This window comes from Drosophila pseudoobscura, chromosome X, assembly GCF_009870125.1.
Source record: "Drosophila pseudoobscura strain MV-25-SWS-2005 chromosome X, UCI_Dpse_MV25, whole genome shotgun sequence".
NCBI classification, from domain to species: Eukaryota; Metazoa; Arthropoda; class Insecta; order Diptera; family Drosophilidae; genus Drosophila; species Drosophila pseudoobscura.
The window spans coordinates 57002805-57023654 of NC_046683.1; the positions used below are offsets into that span (position 1 = coordinate 57002805).

Below are 20850 nucleotides of genomic sequence, written 5' to 3' on the forward strand. Positions count from 1 at the left end.
TAGGGTAGCCCATTAAAAATCACGACTCAGTTTTTCGTCGCTGCTATCGATTAATTATACCTTCTATTTTTCAAAATATACTGTAATAAAAACGAACTTTATGTATATGTATTTCCTTATTATATACCAAAATACCGTAAATATACCTTCATTATACTGTATGGTTAGCAAATGCCAATAAAAACAGTTGAATTTGAAAATTTGAACGTGTAGTAATTGTTTGAATTGATCACTTTTATGAATAAAATGAATACTTTCAATAGTTTGAATATTTATTTCTTCAAATGCTTGCACATAAATATATTCATATATAGCTGTATATATATGGGGGGTATACAAGATGGGTTATATATATATATTTGTATATATTTTTATAAATAGTGGTATTTCCATATAACTGCCAAAGAGGACACTTTTCAACATTTACTTGATCCACTTAGGTACTTCTGCGTTTAAGGGTCTCGGGTTGTAGTTGTAGTTCAAAACACGCACAAACAACATCTACAAAAATGCGTCACGATATCGGGCTTAATACACTTGTTTTTATCGAAATTTTCTGTCGGTCCGGACTGTCTGTATATTTTATATTGATGGAGGTTGGAGATCAGCATACCAATTTCTACGAACAGGCAACATAACTCAAACAACATTGAAAAATAATGCATTCTCTAACATTTTTGTTTTTTTAGTTTTTCTCATTTTCATAACGATAACGGTAAATTTCTAGTTATTGTCCTTATATTTTTGTTGGATATTCGATATATGTAGGTTCTGGATTTCGATTGACATTCAATCTCATTTCATTTCAATAGTTTTGCACGCTTAATTGACTCCTGCCGCATCATTAGCATCATCGTCCTATGGAGGGCACATCTCTCTCTCTCTCTCTCTCTCATTACAAGAAAAGAAAAGAAAACTCTACCTTTTCCCCAGCCAGAAAATTACAAAAAATAAAACTAAATCGAAACGGCGATCGTTTTCGTTTTTTGGTTTGGTGTGTAAAAAACTCAAGTCTTTTTGTTGTTGTTTTTAGTGTTAACTAAACTAAAATCGCGAAAATAAAAATCACAAATTGCAATCGGTATAGAATTTCTCTCTAGGCTAAGGGACGATGCACGCACACAAAACTTGATATTGACTGCCAGTGCTGGAGCTCCTTCTTAGGAGGTCCTGATGACGCCGCCGGCTCCTGGCAGTCCGCTGATGCGACCGGTTAGATAGGAATCCACTTGGCGAGCTGCTTGGCGACCCTCGGTGATGGCCCAGACGACCAGCGACTGTCCACGCCGGCAGTCTATAAAACAAAAAAAGGTAGAAAATCAAAGAACATCCTTCATTGAGAGTCCCAGAGAACATACCGCCCGCAGCAAAGACCTTGGCATTGGAGGTACCATACTGTCCATTGGAGGCCTTGATGTTGCCACGCGGATCCAGCTCGAGGCCCAGCTCGGAGGACACTGTCTTCTCGGGTCCCAGGAAGCCCATGGCCAGGAGTATTAGATCGGCCGCAAAGTACTTCTCAGAGCCGGCCACCTCCTGCATGCGCCACTGGCCCGTCTCCGTCTTGGTCCACTCGACCTCGACGGTGTTGACGCCCTTGATGTGCCCGTTCTCACCGATAAACTCCTTGGTGGTGGTGCAATACTGACGCGGATCCTTGCCCCACTTGAGCTTCACCTCCTCGTGGCCGTAGTCGACGCGGAATACTTTGGGCCACTGGGGCCAGGGATTGTCCTCGGCCCGCTTCAGTGGCGGCTCTGGGAGAATCTCAAAGCTGGTGATGCTCTTGGCGCCCTGCCGCAGCGATGTGGCAATGCAATCGCAGCCAGTATCGCCACCGCCAATGATGATCACATCCTTGCCGGCGGCAGAGATTATGTCCTGCTTGCCGCCCAGCTGTTTCTTCTGCTGCGCCTCGAGGAACTCCATGGCAAAGTGGATTCCCTTCAGGTCACGATTGGCCAGCGGCAGATCACGGGGCCATGTGGATCCAGTGGTTAACAAGACAGCATCGTATCTACAGAGGAAACCATTAAAGATTAGAGGCGGATTCCTATATGTGCTGTCAGGTGGATCACTTACTCCTTTAGCAGCTGCTCGGCCTTGAGGTCCTTGCCCACATGCACATTGGTGCGGAATTCGATGCCTTCGTCGGCCATGAGGTCCACGCGACGCTTCACCACCTCCTTGGACAGCTTCATGGTGGGAATGCCATACTGGAGCAGGCCGCCCACACGATCGTTGCGCTCGAAGACGGTCACAAAGTGTCCCGCCCGATTCAGCTGCTGAGAGGCCGCCAGACCCGAGGGACCGGAGCCCACGATGGCCACCCGCTTGCCGGTGCGCACCTCTGGGATCTCCGCCTTGATCCAGCCCTGCTCGAAGGCATGATCGATGATGGCGCATTCGATGTTCTTGATCGTCACCGCCGGCTCCGAGATTCCGAGGACACAGGAGCCCTCGCAGGGAGCCGGGCAGACGCGTCCCGTAAATTCGGGGAAGTTGTTCGTCTGCAGCAGCTGGCGCAGTGCCTCCTGCCACTCGCCATGGAAGATCAGGTCGTTCCACTTGGGTATGATGTTGCCCAGGGGACAGCCTGTGGAGTTGGACTGACAGAAGGGGACGCCGCACTCCATGCAGCGAGCGGCCTGCACTTTGAGGTTCTTGCGGACATGCGGGAAGTTATAGACCTCGTTCCAGTCCTTCTGTCGATCGGCGGCATCCCGATACGGTGCCGTCTCCCGCTTGTACTTGACAAAGCCGCGCGTCTTGTCCAGAACACGATCGGCACGCTTCTGCTCCAGCGCCACATCCTGAATGGCCTCCTCGATGTCCTTGATGTGCGGCTCGTGCTTGCCATTGCCATTCTCGATGGCCACCGCTGCCTTCAGGGGCTGCTCCACCGCCTGTTGCTCGGCCATGTCCTGCAGAGCCTTCTGGTATTCGTACGGGAAAACCTTCACGAACTTTGCCTGCGATGCGGCCCAGTTGTCCAGCAACTCCTTGGCCACCTTGGATCCTGTTTTCTCAATGAAATCCGCCAGCAGTTTCTTCACAATCTGCACGTCCTCTGCAATCTCCAGCGGCAGCAGCTCCACACTCTCCGGATTCACCTTGGGCTTGAAGGAGCCATCAATATCATAGACATAGGCAATGCCACCCGACATGCCAGCCGCAAAGTTGCGTCCGGTGAGGCCCAAGATCACCACGAGTCCACCAGTCATGTACTCGCATCCATGGTCGCCCACACCCTCGACGACGGCGGTGACGCCCGAATTTCGTACACAGAAACGCTCGGCGGCAATGCCACGGAAGAATGCTGTGCCCTCGGTGGCGCCATAGAGGCATACATTGCCCACAATCACATTCAAGTGGGACTCAAAGGTGGCCGTGTCCTGGGGGGAGATGACCACATTGCCACCGCACAGCCCCTTGCCCACATAATCGTTGGCATCGCCCTTCAGGGTCACATTCACGCCGCGAGCGAGGAAGGCGCAGAAGCTCTGGCCAGCGGAGCCCTCGAGGAAGATGTCAATGCTCTTGCCAGCTGGCAAGCCAGCTTCACCATATTTGCTAAAAATGAAGGGAAAAACAAGTGTTAGGATTATCCAAGATCTAGTCAAGGGATCTAAGATGTACCCACCAAGCAATATGATAGCTGAGAGTGGAGCCAAATGCGCGAGCTTCGTTGTGGATGCGCATCTTGACGGTGACGTTGTCATCGGATCCATTGAAGATCTGCTGCGCCTTGGCAATCAGTTCGTTGTCCATGCGTTTCTCCAGCTGGAAATCCTGCTTCACAGAGCCACCCACAATGTTGGTGCCTGGACGGAGCTGCAGCGCAGGCTGCAAGAGCAGCTTTAGATCCAAATTACTGGCCTTGGCATCCCGCTGACTAGCCATACGCAACAGATCTGTACGTCCAATCAGATCTTGGAACTTGCTTATGCCCAAATTGGCCATGATTTTGCGAATCTACGAAAGAGAAAGATTAGCCTTCTATGGGAGGGGATTCCGCAATCCGTGAGCTTACATCTTCTGCCAGCATAAAGAAAAAGTTGATGACATGTTCGGGTTTGCCAGTGAATTTCTTGCGCAGCTCTGGATCTTGTGTGGCAATGCCCACGGGGCAGGTATTCAAATGACATTTACGCATCATGGTGCAACCTTTGGGGAAATGTAGATTCGATAGATTAGTCTCTTGTTGGGGATTGGTGGATTTAGATCCTTCCGTTCTACTCACCCATCACAATCAAAGGCGCTGTGCTGAAGCCGAATTCATCAGCACCTAGAAGGGCGGCCACGACCACATCAAAGCCTGTGCGCAGCTGTCCATCCGCTTGGACAATCACACTGCAGAAGGAGCAGCAGCAGCAGCAACAGCAGAAGGATCACAGGAAGGAGTCCAGACCAGACCGTTTGAGAGTAGGGAAGACACGACATAAAAAGGAACGCAATGTTAGCAAACAAAACAGCGCAAGTTTTAATTTAATGAGAAGAAATTACGAATGGAGCACACAGCGACGATCGTGACACGAAGTGAGCGATTGAGCGAACGAGTGAGTGAGTGAGTGAGTGAATTGGAACGCATTGGATCGTATATTTCTTTCAACGAACGATTTCCAGCGAAAAACCAGCAAAAGAGACTCAAGAGGATCAAAATAAAGGCTTTCCGTCAATCTATCGCCAGGAGCTTCTTCTTCAGATCAATATCCATTTCAATAATTAAAAGATCAACATACATACATCTCTCAGCGTTTTCTTTTTCTCTTTTTTTGGTTGCCATTTCTCTTTGGATTTGCTTAGAGTTCAATCTATCTTTTCCGTTTACTGGAGTGTTTCTGTTTTCTATCAATGATTCGTGTACTCCTCATCGCCCACATTTGACGAGGAATCAATCGATCATTAGATCACATATACTCGTTCGTACATATCGGATATCTCTCTCTCTCTCTTTCTTGCTTTCTCTTCGTAAAGAGCATGTGCTCTGATTCTGATTACGCTGTTTCCAACGCTGTCATCGCTGGGGGGATAACCACCAAACCAGGCACACTTTCAGTAATGGGTTTTGTTTCATGATTAGTAGAATAGCAACAGAGGGAGAGCGGCGGGAGGGGATCACTAGAGATCTGCTCGGTAGCCAGCTCTCCTGGTCGATGACTTACCGTGATCGTAGATTATTCAAAACCAGAACTTGATGAGTCTCTGCAATGCCCAGTTCCCAGGGCATGCCTGCATTCTTAATGCCCGTCCAGGAGCTGGCACCAGTGCCGCCATCGTGGCCAGAGATTACAATATGTTCGGCTTTGCCCTAAAATACAAGAAAGATATAGAAGAGATCTCTTCCAGCAGTGGGGCTACAACTCACTTTGGCAACTCCCGACGCCACCACGCCCACGCCCACCTCCGATACGAGCTTCACGCTGATTCTGGCATTCGGATTGGAACACTTTAGATCGTAGATCAACTCGGCCAGATCCTCAATCGAATAGATGTCGTGGTGGGGCGGTGGAGAGATCAAGCCCACTCCTGGCACCGATTTACGGGTCTTGGCTATATCTTTGGTCACCTTATAGCCAGGCAGCTCTCCGCCCTCGCCGGGCTTGGCGCCTTGGGCCATTTTGATCTGCAGATCATCGGCATTTGCCAGATACGAGGCGGTCACACCAAAGCGTCCCGATGCCACCTGCTTGATGGCCGAACGGCGGCTATGATTGGGATCCTGGTCTGCAGGTTAATCGGAGGGAAAGATTAGCTCTGCTTCAGGGCAATGACACCCCGAAAATACTTACTCAAATAACGATCAGAGTCTTCGCCGCCCTCGCCCGTGTTGCTCTTGCCACCTATGCGATTCATGGTGACGGCCAGGGTCTGATGGGCCTCCAGAGAGATGCTGCCAAAGCTCATGGCACCAGTGGCAAAGCTAAAAAGGAATACACCATTGATTTCTGCTCTAAGAGTTATTCCCTATCCCCTTCCTACCGCTTCACAATCTCGCTGGCGGGCTCCACTTCCGACAAATCAATCTTCTGGCGATCGCTGACGAACTCAAGCTGACCGCGCAGGGCGCACTTCTTCACGCTGTCCAGGGTGGTCTTCTTGAAGGCCTCAAAGGCATCCAGATTCTTGCTGACAGCCGCCTCCTGGAGGCTTCCGATGGACGAGGGCTCATTGATGTGCGCCTCGCCGCCATGGCGCCAGTGGTAGTGTCCGGGATTACGCAGGATCCGTGTGTCCGGCGAGATCTTGCAGTACGTCAGCTGATAGCGTTCGAGTCCCTCCTTGGCGAGGATCTCAAGGGTGACGCCACCGATGCGGGACTGAGTGCCGCGGAAGCATTTGGCCACCAGATCGATGCCCAAGCCCACGGCCTCAAAGATCTGGGCGCTCTTGTACGATTGCAGTGTGCTGATGCCCATTTTGGCCATGACCTTGGCGATGCCCGTGTCGATGGCCTGGGCATAGGCCGCGTAGATCTGTTTGTCCGTGACCTCGTGCCCGATGACTCCATCATCGCGCAGAGCCTGCGCCAGCTCAAAGGCCAAATAGGGGCAAATGGCATCGGCGCCGTAGCCGAGGAGCACGCAAATGTGATGCACCTCACGGGCCTCCGCTGTCTCCACTATAATGCCGACCTTCATGCGCTGCAGCGTCTCAATCAGATGATGGTGCAGTGCCCCCAGAGCGAGCAGAGCCGAGACGGCAGTCATGCCGTTGGAGCCGGCATTTCGATCGGAGATCACGATCAATTGGTAGCCCGCTTGGGCGGCATTGTAGCCCTCGCGACAGACGCGCTCGATGCACTCGAGGTACCCCGGGACGCCGTCGCTGAACTGGAATGTAATGTCCAGGACCTTGGTCTTCCAGCCGCGATGCGTGTTCCGCTTCAGGAGCTGGGTGTCTGGAATGCTCAGTATGGGATTGGTTAGCCAAATGCGATGCACCTGCTGGGCGGAGGGCTGCAGGAGATTGGCCTCCGGCCCCAGGGGGCACTGCATGGACATGACCACCTTCTCGCGGAATGGATCGATCGGGGGATTGGTCACTTGGGCGAACAACTGCTTGAAGTATTCATAGGCCACGGGCTGGAAGTTGGAGAGACAGGCCAGTGGGGAATCATTGCCCATAGAGCCAAGAGCCTCCTTTCTGTATACACGAGAGAGATAGAGAGAGAGAGAGAGAGAGAGAGAAAGAGGGTTTAGATGTGGAAAAAGTGGTTATATCCTTTACTTACTTGTTCTTAAACATGGGAATCAGTAGCATGTTCACCGTCTCTGTGGTGTAGCCGAAAAGCGACAGCCGTGGATCGAAGATCCCACGCTGGGAAGCAGGCAACAAGGAGAGATCCTCCACTGGAAGAGCATTCAACATATTGGCATTGCGTATCTCGTCCAAAGTGATCTATTTTCGAAGGAAGGAAATCGAATTAGAGTTGGGTCTTAGGAGTCCTCTTAGGCGCATGCATGGAATGAAAATCAACGACTATAAAATTTCCAAGAAAACAAAACTAGAAAGAATCTTAGGCATTGCGTACAAAATCCATGAAGTATTCAAGTACTTCGCACGCAATGTGCAGCAGACTTTATCGATTTTTCGAGACGTTCAATAAAACGCAATATACAATAGATTTCATCGTTTTTTTTTTATTTTCTACACGGGATTTACATTCGATTTGATCGTTTTTTCCTTCGTTTCTTCGCAATGCAGAAAGAAACGATGAAATCTTCTGCAAGTAGCGTGTGAAATACCCTGAATGTATCATAAATCATAAGTAGAAAAGAGTTCTGCAATCGTTGTATTCATTATTTGGTATTCATTATTTGTTCTTGGTATATTTTATAGTCCTGTGATCGAAAACTCAAACAACGAGAAAGCAACAGAGCAACAAAATCAACGAAAAGTCCTAAGGACAACAACTACGGGCACTAGGACCAAGGGGCAAACACCATTTGTGGACTCACCATCTGCGTTAGTATTAGTCCCCACCACACAAATACATTTAACATTTGTAAGTAGATTTTGGGGGAGGATTGAATATTCGTTGATATTCATTCATTGATATTTCATATTCACATTGAAAGCGTGAGAGAGAAATGAGGACAAATTTAGACAAAATACAATTTTAGATGAGCCGAAAGTTTCGTGTGTCGTGTCTGGGCGATGTTTGTGTCGTCTGGAGATGATTAGTGGGAGGAGGAGTGCATGGGAGGAGAGGTGGATTGGATAGTCTACCCTGTTTGCGTGTGTGTGTGGCCGTGTGGCCCTCACTCACCTTCTGCTGCAGCCATTCGGAGTGGGGACGCGACTTGGAGATGTGCTGCTTCAGTTCAATGTCCTGGATGAGCTTCTTCTCCTTGGTGTCCACCAGCAGCATGCGGCCGGGCTTGAGTCGGCTCTTCAGCGTCACCTGCGAGGGATCCACATCGTAGACGCCCACCTCAGAGGCCATCACGAGGACGTTCTCTTTGGTCACATAGAAGCGCGACGGACGCAGCCCGTTCCTGTCCAGCACGGCGCCAATGTAGCGGCCATCGGTGAAGCTGATGAGAGCGGGTCCATCCCAGGGCTCCATCACACAGGCGGCCCACTGGTAGAAGTCACGCTTCTCCTGCGGCATCGTCTTGTCGTTCTGCCACGCCTCTGGGACCATGGTCATCACGGACTCTGGCAGCGATCTATCGCTGGCCATCGTAATGAACTCCAGGACACAGTCAAAGGAGCCCGAGTCCGAGAGATTGGGCTCCACCACCGGATAGAGTTTCTTCAGCTGTTCCCCGAACGCCTCCGACTCCATCACACCCTCGCGGGCCTTCATCAGATTCACGTTGCCGCGCAGCGTGTTGATCTCCCCGTTGTGGGCCAGCACCCTCAGCGGATGGGCACGCTCCCAGCTGGGAAAAGTGTTGGTGGAGAAGCGCGTGTGCACCAGCGCCAGATAGGTCTCGAACTCGGGATTCTTGAGGTCAGTGTAGTAGTCCCACAGCTGATCCGAGGTGAACAGACCCTTGTAGACCACCGTGCGATCCGACAGCGAACAAATGTAGAAGCGTCTGCCCTGCTTGGCCAGCTCATGACTGGCCCGCTTCCTCAGGACAAACACCTTGCGCTGGAAGTCCTTCTCATCACTGCCCTCGGGACGACGGACGAAAACCTGCCGCGACAGTGGCTCCGATTTGCGTGCCACCACGCCAATGGCCTGCTGACTGGACGGCACCGTGCGCCAGGCAATCACCTCCAGACCCAGGCTCTGGGCCAAGTCATTGAACTCCTTTTCGGCAGCCGAATGCTGGGCCTCGTCCAAGTAGAAAATACCCGTGGCATAGTCCCCAAGATCGGGCAGTGTTATGCCCTCCTTGGACCTGAAAATGAGCCAGAGGAAAATGTGTTCGCAATTAAGGGGTAGAAATGATTTTGATTGTAGTGTCGCTTCATGCGCCATAAAAGTGCACCCCAGAGTCAGATTTCCATTTTCCATTCGTGTAATTGAATCTGAGGCGCTTTCGTTCAGTCGTTCAGTCGTCGTTCGTCGTTCCATTCATCGCGCCATATGCCACCAATACCTGATGCAATCCATTGAGTTTTAAGTGACGATCATCTCAGCATCATTAGCTGTCAGTCAGTCAGTCAGCCCGTCCGTCTGCCAGTCCCCTGCCCACCACCTGTTTGTCATTCAGAGACATGCATTCTATAGACTTAAAGATCGCGTTTACGTATATGTATGTAGACCCCGATAGACAGACGGGGCTTCGATTCGATCTCGTTCTTATTACGTCGCAGCATTCAGAATCAGCCGGAGCTCCTCTCTCTTGGGGGGGGGGGAGCGAGATAGGAGAACATTTAGACGCAGCAACTCTTCCAGCGGATGCGGTGGAGGGGAGAACATGCCGCTTATAATTTCACAATTTCACAATTAGTCTGCCTGCGTTCCTTGAACTTGAAATTCAAACCAAATCTCATATCACTTAACACGTGCCCGTCTGTAGGGAATTGCGTGCCCCGAAAACCCCTCTCAGAGTCTCCGAATACCCTAGAATGATCGCTAATTAAACTAGATTTATGGCCTGTCGTGCGACATTACGCGATTTAATCGACTGGACACATAATAATCTATATATATGTATGTATGTATGTACATATGTATGTTCTGACAGCTGTATCACTAATTTAATGGCAAATAGTTGCGAATTTGTTCAATAGATTAGCACATTTGTAAATCATTCGGACAGTGTCATATTTATTAGGAGGGGTTATGGAGCGACGCGACGCGACTCAATTCAATCCAGCTTGGATATAGATTTTTGCAAAAGGTGTTTGCTGTACTTAGGATGGTTAAGAAGTTAAAAACAGGTTGGATATTTAATTTTATGAATGAATAATGACCAATTTAAATTACCTTCCTAAATGTGTACATATTTGTATGTATTTGTATGTACCTTCAATTAGATTAACCTCTATGCAAATTACCCGTATAATGATCTGCTGAAATTCACAAATTGCTTATAGAACCCCCGTCCCCTCTCACTCTCTCTCTCTCTCTCATTACTATGCACAACATCTCCTCCACTCGTATAAGTGGTTCGGGGACCATGTTGTACTTTTCCATTGCTTGCCTCCAAATAATATAATAAAATATAATAGTTTAATGGAATAATTTGACAGAAGTAATGGCCTCTGGACTCTCCCCTCCCCTCACACACCCACAACTGTTGTATTGCCTAGAAAACATTATATCCAAAATATTGCGGACACATCAATGTACACACATATATAGTAGGGTTATATACCGACATATGTATATGTAGATGCCGGATTCTGGGCAATGCGTGACGAAAACACAAACCGTGCCAAAAATGCTGACAAAATAAACAGAAATCAGAAAACAGAATGTACATCGGATGAGAGAGGGAGCAGAGAGCAGATGTATGTATGACTGCTGTATGTATATACATATATCTCATACATGACCATGGTTGGGTCTCGGTCTCTGTTTTCTGTGGGTCCATTGGGGGGGAACCACATCGTTTCAGCAAACTATTTTTGACGTGCTCGACTGCCGACTGCCGACTGTCGACTGATGCTGTCTGTCTGTCCGTTACAGTACTATCGAAAGCCAATGTACCCGTAAAGAAATGGAAATATTCAAGGGAAAGATAAAGGGGAAGCTTGTATGCCCTTCATTGAGTGTAATTCTTGGGAATCCGAGAGTTCTATAAATTCAGTAGCTGAAGGCAGTCATAAGTCACATAAAACTGTCATGTGTGGACTCTTTCATAAGCCTCCAATAAATGGTTGCATTCTGTCGGTAGAATTCCATACTATTTCTAGCCATAATCCTGCATTAGAGGTAATAAAAGATAGAATAGGGAGCAGTAATTGCGGCATAAAGATAAGATCAACCCAGGATTAAGTCTCAACAATGGAAAAATGTAACCCTACGATAAGACCTACATAAAATGCCATTTCCATTGCGCACACGTCACTCGACCCCAAGATACCAGGTAATACTTTTTAAATCTGTGGCACTAGAGGGCGCTAGCCCAAAGCAAATGAATACTTTTCTTCCTATTTTGTAGGTCAGTTCTATCCGAACCCCAAAAATCACTGATATACCCTTGTCTATGAAGAGTATTACCTGTGACAGACGGCGGCAAGTGACATGAGAGAGAGAGAGGGAGAGAGAGAGGGAGGGGAAGAGAGAGACAGCTTTGAGCTATTTTCGTATTTCGCGCACGAGATCGCAGCGATATCGTGTAAGCCATTCATCAATGGCAATCAGGCGGCGCCATAGATGAACAAACCGGCATATATGTATGTATGTATGTATACATATGTATGTATTCTATACTAAATACTGCATGCATACTGTATAAATGGTAGGTGCTATATGGAACTTACAAAGCCTTGGCATAGAGTCCATGGGGAATGGAGGCCAAGACGCCAGCACCGTCGCCAGTGTCATTGTCGCAGGCGCAGGCCCCACGATGATTCATCCGTTCTGAGAGGGTCTGGGCATCACGTAGAATCTGAGGATCGTACAAAATCGGAGAACAATTAGAGATGGTGGATGGTCCTTGTCCGGGGGGGGGTCTGTCGACTGCTGCCCACCTTGTGAGAGCGTTTGCCATCGATGGCCACAATGAAGCCAACGCCGCAGGCCTCGTGCTCGTTCTGGGGATCGTAGAGTCCCTGTTTGCCAGGTGCCTCCCAGGGCATCTGCTCCAGCGGGACATCCTCCTGCTCCTGCTCGTGCTCCTGACCTTCGCTCAAATACACTTCATTCGATTGTTCGTTGGTGCGCGACGCGTGAGTGTTGCTGCCACTGCCACTACCAGCGGACACGGCAACAGAGTTCTCGATGGTGGTACCGATGGATGTTTCAACAGAGGATTCACATTCAAATTCGCAATTGTCAGTGGTTATTGGTGCCATTATACGATTATATACCCTTTGCACTTGCTAAAAATTCTTCTTGCTTGTCGCTTGGCGTTTAATTATTACTATTATTATTATTATTATTTTTATTTATTGTTTTGGTTTAAGATAGTTTCGTGTTTATTTCACAGTTAGAGAACAAACAGTTATTTCTGTTTTTTTGCTGTAAAAAAAAGAGAAAAAAATGTTGTTTAATGATGTTTTCTTTTTTTTTTTTGCCGCCGCCGCCGCTGCTGGTGTTGCACTTTTTGCGCGTTCTCGTCTCCCTTTTGCACTATTTTCGCACACACACACACACACACAAACACAGAGATTCTTGTTCTGTTGTAGTCTTTTTTTCTTGCCTCAAAGTTTTGTAAGTTTTTGACTTTTTCGCGCAAGACGCTTTCTGGGGGGGCACACGCGACACTGACGGCTGCTCACAAGCGAATGAAACGGGGAGCGAGCAGCAGCGCCCCAACGAACCCCCATCTCAGATCAGTGCAAGGTGCATGCGCTGTGGGGTGAGGCAATTTAAAGAACGCGCGACAAGGAAAGAGTGCAAAATGAAGAGAGAGAGATGACTCCACTCTCACGCACAGCTCTGATTCAGTGCAGATGTACTTGCTCTCCGCCAAGTCCGCTACGCAAAGAGAGCGCAAGGCAGAAGAGAGAGTGGGGGAGTGGTCCTGGCAGGCAGCGCTCTCCCAATAGACACTCCAATGTATGTGCATTTGTGGCGGAGAGCGCCTTGCCAGCATTACCTCACCCTGCAACAACACACACCTTGATCGCTCTCTCCTACGGTTGTTCCAGCTCTTGCTGTATTCGTTCCTCTTCCTCTGACGCTGGCCTAAGAAATCAAAGCATGATTTAATTTCCAATCGGTTGCATGTAATGCAATTCTTATCACAAAAATATTTATTTTCCACTAAAACACAATCTACCACTCGAACCCTTTCTCTCTCTCTCTGTCTCTGTCCCTCTAAGAGGCACTCCACCTGAAAGGCTTAGCTAAATTGCTTCCTAAATAGACAGTTCGACGATCGGTCTTTACAATTGATTGACAGATTGATTAAACAATCGATTGCCCCTCCAGAGGAGAGGGGTGAGACCTTGAAATGCTCTCGACAACGTAATGAGAAAAATCGTTCGATATTTACATGGCGGTTTTATCGAGCAAGGAACGAAGGGAGCCACTGACTGCCGCAATCGCTGAACGTTCTACGTTATCAAATTTCAATTGCAGTTGTGGAAATATTTGTCATATTTGTATATTATTGTAGGGAATACATATCGAATGGCGTCACAGAACGACGAGTCGTTATAAACAAATTCCCTTCCCTCGATCGTATGCTTTAAAATGCGATTTACAATATGCATACGAGTACAACAACAACAACAACAACAACAAGATTCAATTGAGAAATAACAATTTCAAATATTCGAAATGAACAACAAAATTAATTCTGTTTTTCGAGAATATTTTAACGACACCCCTGAAGCACAGCATCGCCACCAGAATCGTCTTTGTTTTAGGATTATAATTTTAGATATTCTTGTTTTTTGTGTGCAGCATTTCGTGTTTTTTTGGTTAAACCAAAGATCTGCTTTCAATAATTCACTGTCACCCGTTGTCGTCGCCCATGGAAGAATGTTTTTCCTTTACATATCTCTCTATGGGGTCCTTCAACTGTTGACCAGAAAAAAAAATGCATTTGAAATGATCTATGCATATGTATATATTTTTGGAATATAGATGCTCGCCGTTCTCCTTGCGGGCTCTTCTTAAAATAGAATCTCCATTAGAAAAGATAAAATCATTTGTGCCAGATTTCTGCCAGAAATTTTCCATCAATTCTTCAGATCTTGCTTTCTTTTTTTCTTTTCAGTGGCATAATTAAATTTTTGCTTGCAATCTTTTTCCCAGGAACCACTGGCCGGCGATTTAATAGTTCGATTGCTTTAATTTGGAGAACATAAATTAATCAATCAAAAGGTGCGCGGCGATAAGCGGCCAAGTTCATGGGGTCCACCAGAGGGACCGGACCGAGGCCGGGCTCATAGGAAATCACTTCCCCTCTCCTTATCAAAGACTTTCTATTGTGCTCCGCAGACGGCAAACGACGACGGCTACTACTACGAGTTATATATGTATGTACATATGTTTGGTTCAAAGTCCCCGCTAGCGGCGCGGAGAGGCGATGGGAATGGAATCTATCAGGCGGTTGACTGCGACGTCATGCCACAATCTCGATCTTCGACGGTGACACATTCCTGCTCTGGCAGTAGTCCTCTCTTTCTGGAATCGGTCGGGGTAGAGGATAGAGTTGGGCTGCACTCAGCACTCCACTTCTCAAATAATACCAGTTGAAGCAGGTGGTTTCTGATTTGATCTTAGAAATGGAATCCACAAACAGGTGTGTCCGTTTACTTCGTTTTCAATTTCATAATCGATTCTTATCGATCACTCAGTTACCGTAAATCGATACTTATCAATACAAATAAGTAAGAGATATCGCCAGTGTCGATCAATCTCTCTCTCTCTCTCTAAATCGGTTTCTTGACTTTTTGTTAGACTCTTTTCTTGTTTTTGGTGGCTCTTTCGGTATCAGGCGTTTAACATGTGCCGAACGAGTGTCTGCAACTGAGGCAGCGGCAAGGGGCAGGCCGAAATTCTCTTTCAATATTGTGTGTTCTCTATTTGTTAATAATCTTTGGCGTCTCACCGCTGGCGCCCCCCCGCACCGACTCACCCAGACCTTAGATAAGATTCATTCACGACACGAGCGGCCCAGCCAAGAATCTAATGGCACACTGAACTTTCATGCAATCCCATACCAGGGGGGTGGGGTGGGGGTTTATTCGTAGTGATTATCGGTGTTCCATTGGGGGGAGCATTATTCACGATTTGCATGCGTGATTGGGAGAGGAAAGTGCTATAAATACGCATCGATTTCTGGGTGAATGCGTAATGATGCCCTCCCTCCTGAAACACCGATAAGAACTCTCCTATGGGAAACATGGAACGTGACGTAGCCGAAAGATTGAGATCGCGAATCCCAGGCACAGTGGAAAGTTTTGACCAAAATTCAAGTGTCTGGAACCTGGCAGCAAGATTTATGAAAAGATAACCAATGCCTCCCAAAAAATAGACCAACTTTTGTTAGCTTTATAGCATCATAATCGTGACTTGAACAAAACCAGATATCTTTGTGGATTTTTAGGGGCTAGTAAAGGGTAGCGAAAAGTAGCCAAAAACAGTAGATAAATCTGAAAGATCATAGCGGAATCTTTTGATGGATAAACAGATGGATACAGAAACCCCCAAAAGTATCTTTTCACATCATATGCATACTCGTATAATCCTCTATCAATCACTTGGACTGATATTTTCCTTCATTCAGCCTCAGTTCGGTTCTCCTTGCATAACTCTACCAAGTGCGTCACAAAAACCGTTCTATTTTCATACCGGAATATTATACATATTTCACTTTATCTATAGATGACGTTAAGAGCATATATTCCCATAGGAATTTTAGTTTGTTTATTTAATGCAGTCTTCTCAGAGAGAAGACATCGGACACCCTGTTCTTCAGAAATCCAGAATTTGTAGAATCTAGACTCAGCTCGAGAGTCAAAATAAATATTTGGACTTCCACTGAAGCGGCGAGAAAATAAAGCAAAGAAATCCAATATTGTACATATGGCAAACAAGTCTGCAGACTTTCAACCTGAGAATATGTATGTATATCGGAGAACAGAGAGAGATACACACAGATAGAGGGGAATATACAAATGTATATATGTATAGGTATATAGAGAGAGAGGAAGAGGCCACCACTTCCATGGCGTTTGGTGCAAAGTCCGAAAACGCGGCAGCCGCGTGTGGCCCACATCTACATCTCTACATCGGGGGATGGAATAGATATCTGTATGCAGAGATATGCGTATAATATAAATTATTAATGTAAACAAGAATGGCAACAAGTTTCAATAACCCCGAAATAGGTAAATAAAGAGAAACATTGCGTGCGGTAGGTTAATGTTTGTTTGGGGCATGTCAAAGGGCAATTATTCAAGGATAATCATCAACGGTCCTAATGGGTGTCAGCCTCTAACCAATATAAAAGCCATTAGCATTAGACCCTGAATGGAAATCCCTGCCCCATATAAATAGAACCAGTAGCTCCTTCCGCTGTTAAAAGGTTGTATTTCAGCGATTTATGATCTAATTTAGGGCCGGCTATCGTCCGGGAAATGCCACTATCTGACCCGACTTCTACTTCTCCTGCTTATCGGGGACCGGACTCGGGACTCGGGGTGCTTCAAGTGGCCGAGAGAGACCTATTTTATGGGTCCCCATATCACTTTGTTTATGGCCAACCGAGGGGGGGAAATCCGCAAGGGAATCCGCCTCAATTAGCCAGGGAAAAAGGTTGTTTAAAAATAGTAACAATTTGTGTTCATTATCGCCATTGGGTTGGCTATTTTTTGTTGTTTGTTTAATTGTGGAATCTGTACCCCCTTCATCGCCTTGTGGTCTCGTTGTGGTTTGCTTTTTATTGCGCTTTGGAATTACACGTTGAACTATTTTTTAATATATTTTTTTATCTAGAACTACTCGCACAGTGGGCCCACACAGCGATGGGATGAATGTTAAAAGGGATCTTGAAATGAATACTGGAGTGTATTCAAAGATCATAGAAATTTAATCATTTTTGTTGCCTTAGCATGCCGAAACGCACTGTAGAGAAAACGTTTGTTGGCTAATTAAGGTTGAAGCTCGGTCCAAAGTTCTATATGTTTCTACAAAAGTGCTAATAATCCAACAATTAGCATTAACCTCTTATGTTTCACAGTCTTAGAGTTTCAGTGATGATAAATACAAGATCCACACATTCCAGTGATGAAATAAAATAGCTTATTTATATCTTTCATTGATCTGTTTGCTTAACGATAGACTGAAACTTAGAAACTTGAGGAACATTGTTTTTCTGGTTTATGCATGGCTCATGCATCCATCCAAACAAACGGATGGGGGAGGGCATATGGTGATGATGATACCTGATGATACCCTACCCTTGCTCCGATATTAGATATCGCAGCTGTTTGCTATTTACGGCAGAAGGTGCGCCATGCTCCCCCCCGCCAATTAAGAGCCGAGGTACAGTTGCCAGCCCATAAACAAGCAACGTCGCAATTTGCATTAGTTTCCAATGAAAGCTGCCTCCAGATGGGAGGCGGAGTGCAAGAGGGAGACAGACAACGCGTTGGCGTTGCACTTTTGGGGTAGATTGCGAATGCCCCGCCCCTACCCTCGGATAGCCCCTACCTTCCCTTATGTAAATACAGTTGTGTGTGCGCGGGGCAACAATAGCAATAACAATCCAAAGTAAATTAGAAAGGGGAGTGGTTGTGGGGAGCCCCTTCTGCCTGTCTGAGTCAGGTACCTGGTCTCGAGGTCTGAGTGCTACCTGTTTGTAGGAGAGACCTCGGGACTCGACTCTCTATCGGGGCTTATCAGGCAAACGATGGGTAATCCTAGCGATAGAGAATCAATCAAAATGTAACTTCAATTCTGGAATTGATCAGCAAAGTCTGGGCCCCGAAGCAACATTTTGTTATCGTAATTGCTGCCACGATCGACCCGCCCTACTGCCCCACCCACTCGCCCATTCTCTTTGGGACTGCGACGCAATTGGAAAATCACTGAACCGGTAAACCGCAACAACCTGCGGCGCCACCGAGAACCACACGACAATTCGTATCAGATTTCAATTAGGAATGTAATGGCATGAAAAATGTGCCAAGAATGCGACGAAAGGAGAATGTTGTGCATTCGCTTCGCTGACGGATGAGCTTACGGAGAGCTTTGCTCTTACTTAACAGCAAGAGAGGGCTTAGGCTTAGGCTCACACTTTCTTTGCCAGCTCTATCTTCCGCCATCTCGTTTCGAGTGTCAGTCTCCTGAGTCTCCCGCGTCTCTATTGTCTGCTGCTAAGCCTTCTAGAATCCTTTGGAGGTGCTTGCCCAGCTCTTGGGATAACAGAAAAGGACAATAAGACAAAGCACAGCATGTTATCCTTTAAATTGAAGGGCAATCGACGAGAGAAAAGGCCCTCACAGAGTGGCAAAAGTGTGGAAGCTGCTGATTACATAACTGTTATGTAAGAGGGTGGGAGAGAGCACTCTCACACTCGGAAGCTGACGCAGAGAGCAGCAATGTGTAAATGTCAAAGGGCAGTGACGTAGACGGCCAAAACCGAAAGGGATATTAACGTGAAGGTAAGGCAGGCTCGCTTTCACTCTAGAGCACTTTCTCCGACTGCCCGACCTTCAATTGAATATACCTTGGCTAGAACTAAAATCCCGAGCAAAGGAAATGCAAACATAGAGGCAGTCATTAAATTTGATACCACCTCCATTAAGGAAGCAATTTGTGGCACTTTGTTGGTGCACTTATTGTGGCATTCTCTTTTGTAGCCAACTTTTTTGCCATGGAGATGGAGCCCACTGTACAGAAATCACTGCCATGGTCCCTTCCTTCATCTCCATCTCCTTCATCACCGAATATCTCGCTCTGACGAGAGCAGGAAGAGCAGAGCCCTAACCTTATACTGACCTTGAAGCGGAGCAAGAGAAGCAGCTGCTGTGGTCTGCAGTGGAGCACCAGATAGAGGGCGCGCTGGGAGAGGGGCGGAGGAGGAGTGGAAATAGCGAAACGAGATTCCGACTGAAGCACAGGCCATAAAATAGTCATCGACAAACCAGGCGACGGGGGTAGGGGTAGGAGAGCTTTGTGTGTGTCGGCAAACATACACATTCACATACACAGTAGAACTTCGAGAACGACAAGAGCGAGAAGTTTGCGGCAGGCGGCGAAGAAAGCCACAGTGCCGGCCATTCGAATAAGTGCAGTCTGATTTCAATTTGTGAATGGAAGCACCATAAATATAAAATTGATTTCCAATCAATAAAGTTAACCTAATCAATCAATCAAGTATCATAACTTGTAAGCATCGCCATGAAGCGTTTCTAATTTTTTGCACTCCACTGTTGTTAAGATATATTGTTCTTGTTTGCGAGAGTAAGCATGCTTTTTTACTTCTTCCTGCTCTTGTGCTTCTGCTTCTTCTTCTTCCCGCGCTCCAGCTTTTGAGTATACGTGCAGAGGAGTATGACTGCGTGTGTGTGTGTGAGTCTATAGGTATGTAAAATGTATTGATTTTTGCAGAGCAACTCCTACGCTTATCTCTCTTTCCGTATTGCGTTTTTCCACTTCCCCAATTATATTACTGTGTGCGTGTGTGTGAGTGAATTAGTTAAAAATTACTCTTTTTCTGCAACAGCGCGGCCACGAAAAAGATTAGACACAAAACTCTTTTCTCATTTACTTTTAACTGCAGATAAAACTGTTTTTAATTTTTTCTCCTTCAACACTACACTGGTATCAGAACTTTGTGCTTTTTCACGCAACAAAAAAGTTTGGAAATTTTAGATTTTTGCTTTTAGCACTTCAACTTCAACTTTGACTGGATTTGATTTATTTTTTCGCTCCGTTCACTTCAAAGGACCCGAACTATGTGAGATTTTGGATACATTTGTGAGGCATACGTTGGGGCGGCCAGGCCGTGCTTTCGAATGGAGGGAGGTGGTGGGCAGTTTTTCGCGGACTTATCGGTCAAATATACCGATAAATATTTTCAAAATATACCATAAATATACTGATCAAAATCAGTTTCCTCCATTTTGATATTCGGTCTAATGTTACTAGCTAATTGGGATCCCCAGCGCCAAACATATAGTTTTATTCGATTGATGAATCAAAATTCTATAAGATTGGCTAATTTTAAGGGGCTCCTTTTATTGCATTGTTTATAAAATTAGGTTTGATTAGGTTGATCAATGCCCTTTTGCCTACTATACCTTGAAAGCTCCCCCCTGGGTATGTACTGTTGTCCTGTTATACTGTTAAGTTCATCAAACACGGTTTCCGGGCTGATTTTCCGCAATTTCTAAACCATTCGAAATCCATACCGTTCGAATCGAGGTTCGAGTTCGCTTGGCCGGTTCTATTAAAGTAAAAAGAGGATTCCTTCCGGACCCTCACATTTCATCAAAACAAATGATACAGAAAATAAAAATCATTTAAAGTTTCCGCTTACCGCTTAGCTGGCCGCCATGAAACTGGGTGATGCGGAACAGGAACAGTGCTGCTAACTTTGTAATTTCGTATATATTGCGAGCACGATGCTGTGAAACAGTACTGCGCTGTCAAAAGCTGAATGCTATTTTGCCCATAGAGTCGAGTGAATTAAAACCCGGAGCTGAAGACCGAGGGGCCGCTTGCACAAAGTTCGCTTGAAACATATTCGTTGTATTGAGAATTCTATAAACTGCATGGTTAGTTAAGCCAGAAAAGAAGGAACAAACGCT

General features: G+C 46.5%; 1 protein-coding gene and 1 long non-coding RNA gene across 4 annotated transcripts; one reads left to right on the forward strand and one right to left on the reverse strand.

Annotated features, from left to right (window-relative positions):
• Window positions 1–345: 345 nt before the first annotated feature.
• On the reverse strand, window positions 346–20043 carry LOC4812304 (glutamate synthase [NADH], amyloplastic). Of its 3 annotated transcripts, XM_033384951.1 has the most exons (16): window positions 19809–20035; window positions 12106–12595; window positions 11896–12023; window positions 8273–9359; window positions 7962–7964; window positions 7235–7401; window positions 5983–7146; window positions 5793–5923; window positions 5369–5727; window positions 5166–5311; window positions 4244–4353; window positions 4034–4167; window positions 3644–3975; window positions 2083–3573; window positions 1359–2017; window positions 346–1294 (listed from the first exon to the last, which is right to left on the reverse strand). In XM_033384951.1, the coding sequence occupies exons 2-16, from the start codon at window positions 12427–12429 to the stop codon at window positions 1161–1163; spliced, it is 6369 nt and encodes a 2122-aa protein (XP_033240842.1). In that variant the 5' UTR covers window positions 12430–12595; window positions 19809–20035; the 3' UTR covers window positions 346–1160. The 3 variants fall into 3 exon arrangements, with proteins under 3 accessions (XP_033240842.1, XP_033240843.1, XP_033240844.1); XM_033384952.1 differs by lacking the exon at window positions 7962–7964; XM_033384953.1 differs by lacking the exons at window positions 346–1294; window positions 1359–2017; window positions 2083–3573; ... (1 more) ...; window positions 4034–4167; window positions 4244–4353 and adding an exon at window positions 4507–5052 and having other exon boundaries at window positions 19809–20043.
• LOC117185104 (uncharacterized) lies at window positions 18230–19410 on the forward strand. Its single transcript, XR_004470616.1, has 2 exons — window positions 18230–18699; window positions 18898–19410. It is a non-coding gene; the product is annotated as an uncharacterized lncRNA (long non-coding RNA).
• Window positions 20044–20850: the final 807 nt, after the last annotated feature.

What these genes read in the sequence shown, in the direction of transcription:
- LOC4812304 (XM_033384951.1), bottom strand. Translation starts at nt 12,429, where the DNA reads ATGGCACCAATAACCACTGACAATTGCGAATTTGAATGTGAATCCTCT. An exon ending in GCCAGCGAGATTGTGAAGCG is followed by an intron (nt 5,924 to 5,982) that starts GTAGGAAGGGGA and finishes ATTCCTTTTTAG; the next exon opens with CTTTGCCACTGGTGCCATGA. An exon ending in TCTTTATGCTGGCAGAAGAT is followed by an intron (nt 3,976 to 4,033) that starts GTAAGCTCACGG and finishes TCTCTTTCGTAG; the next exon opens with ATTCGCAAAATCATGGCCAA.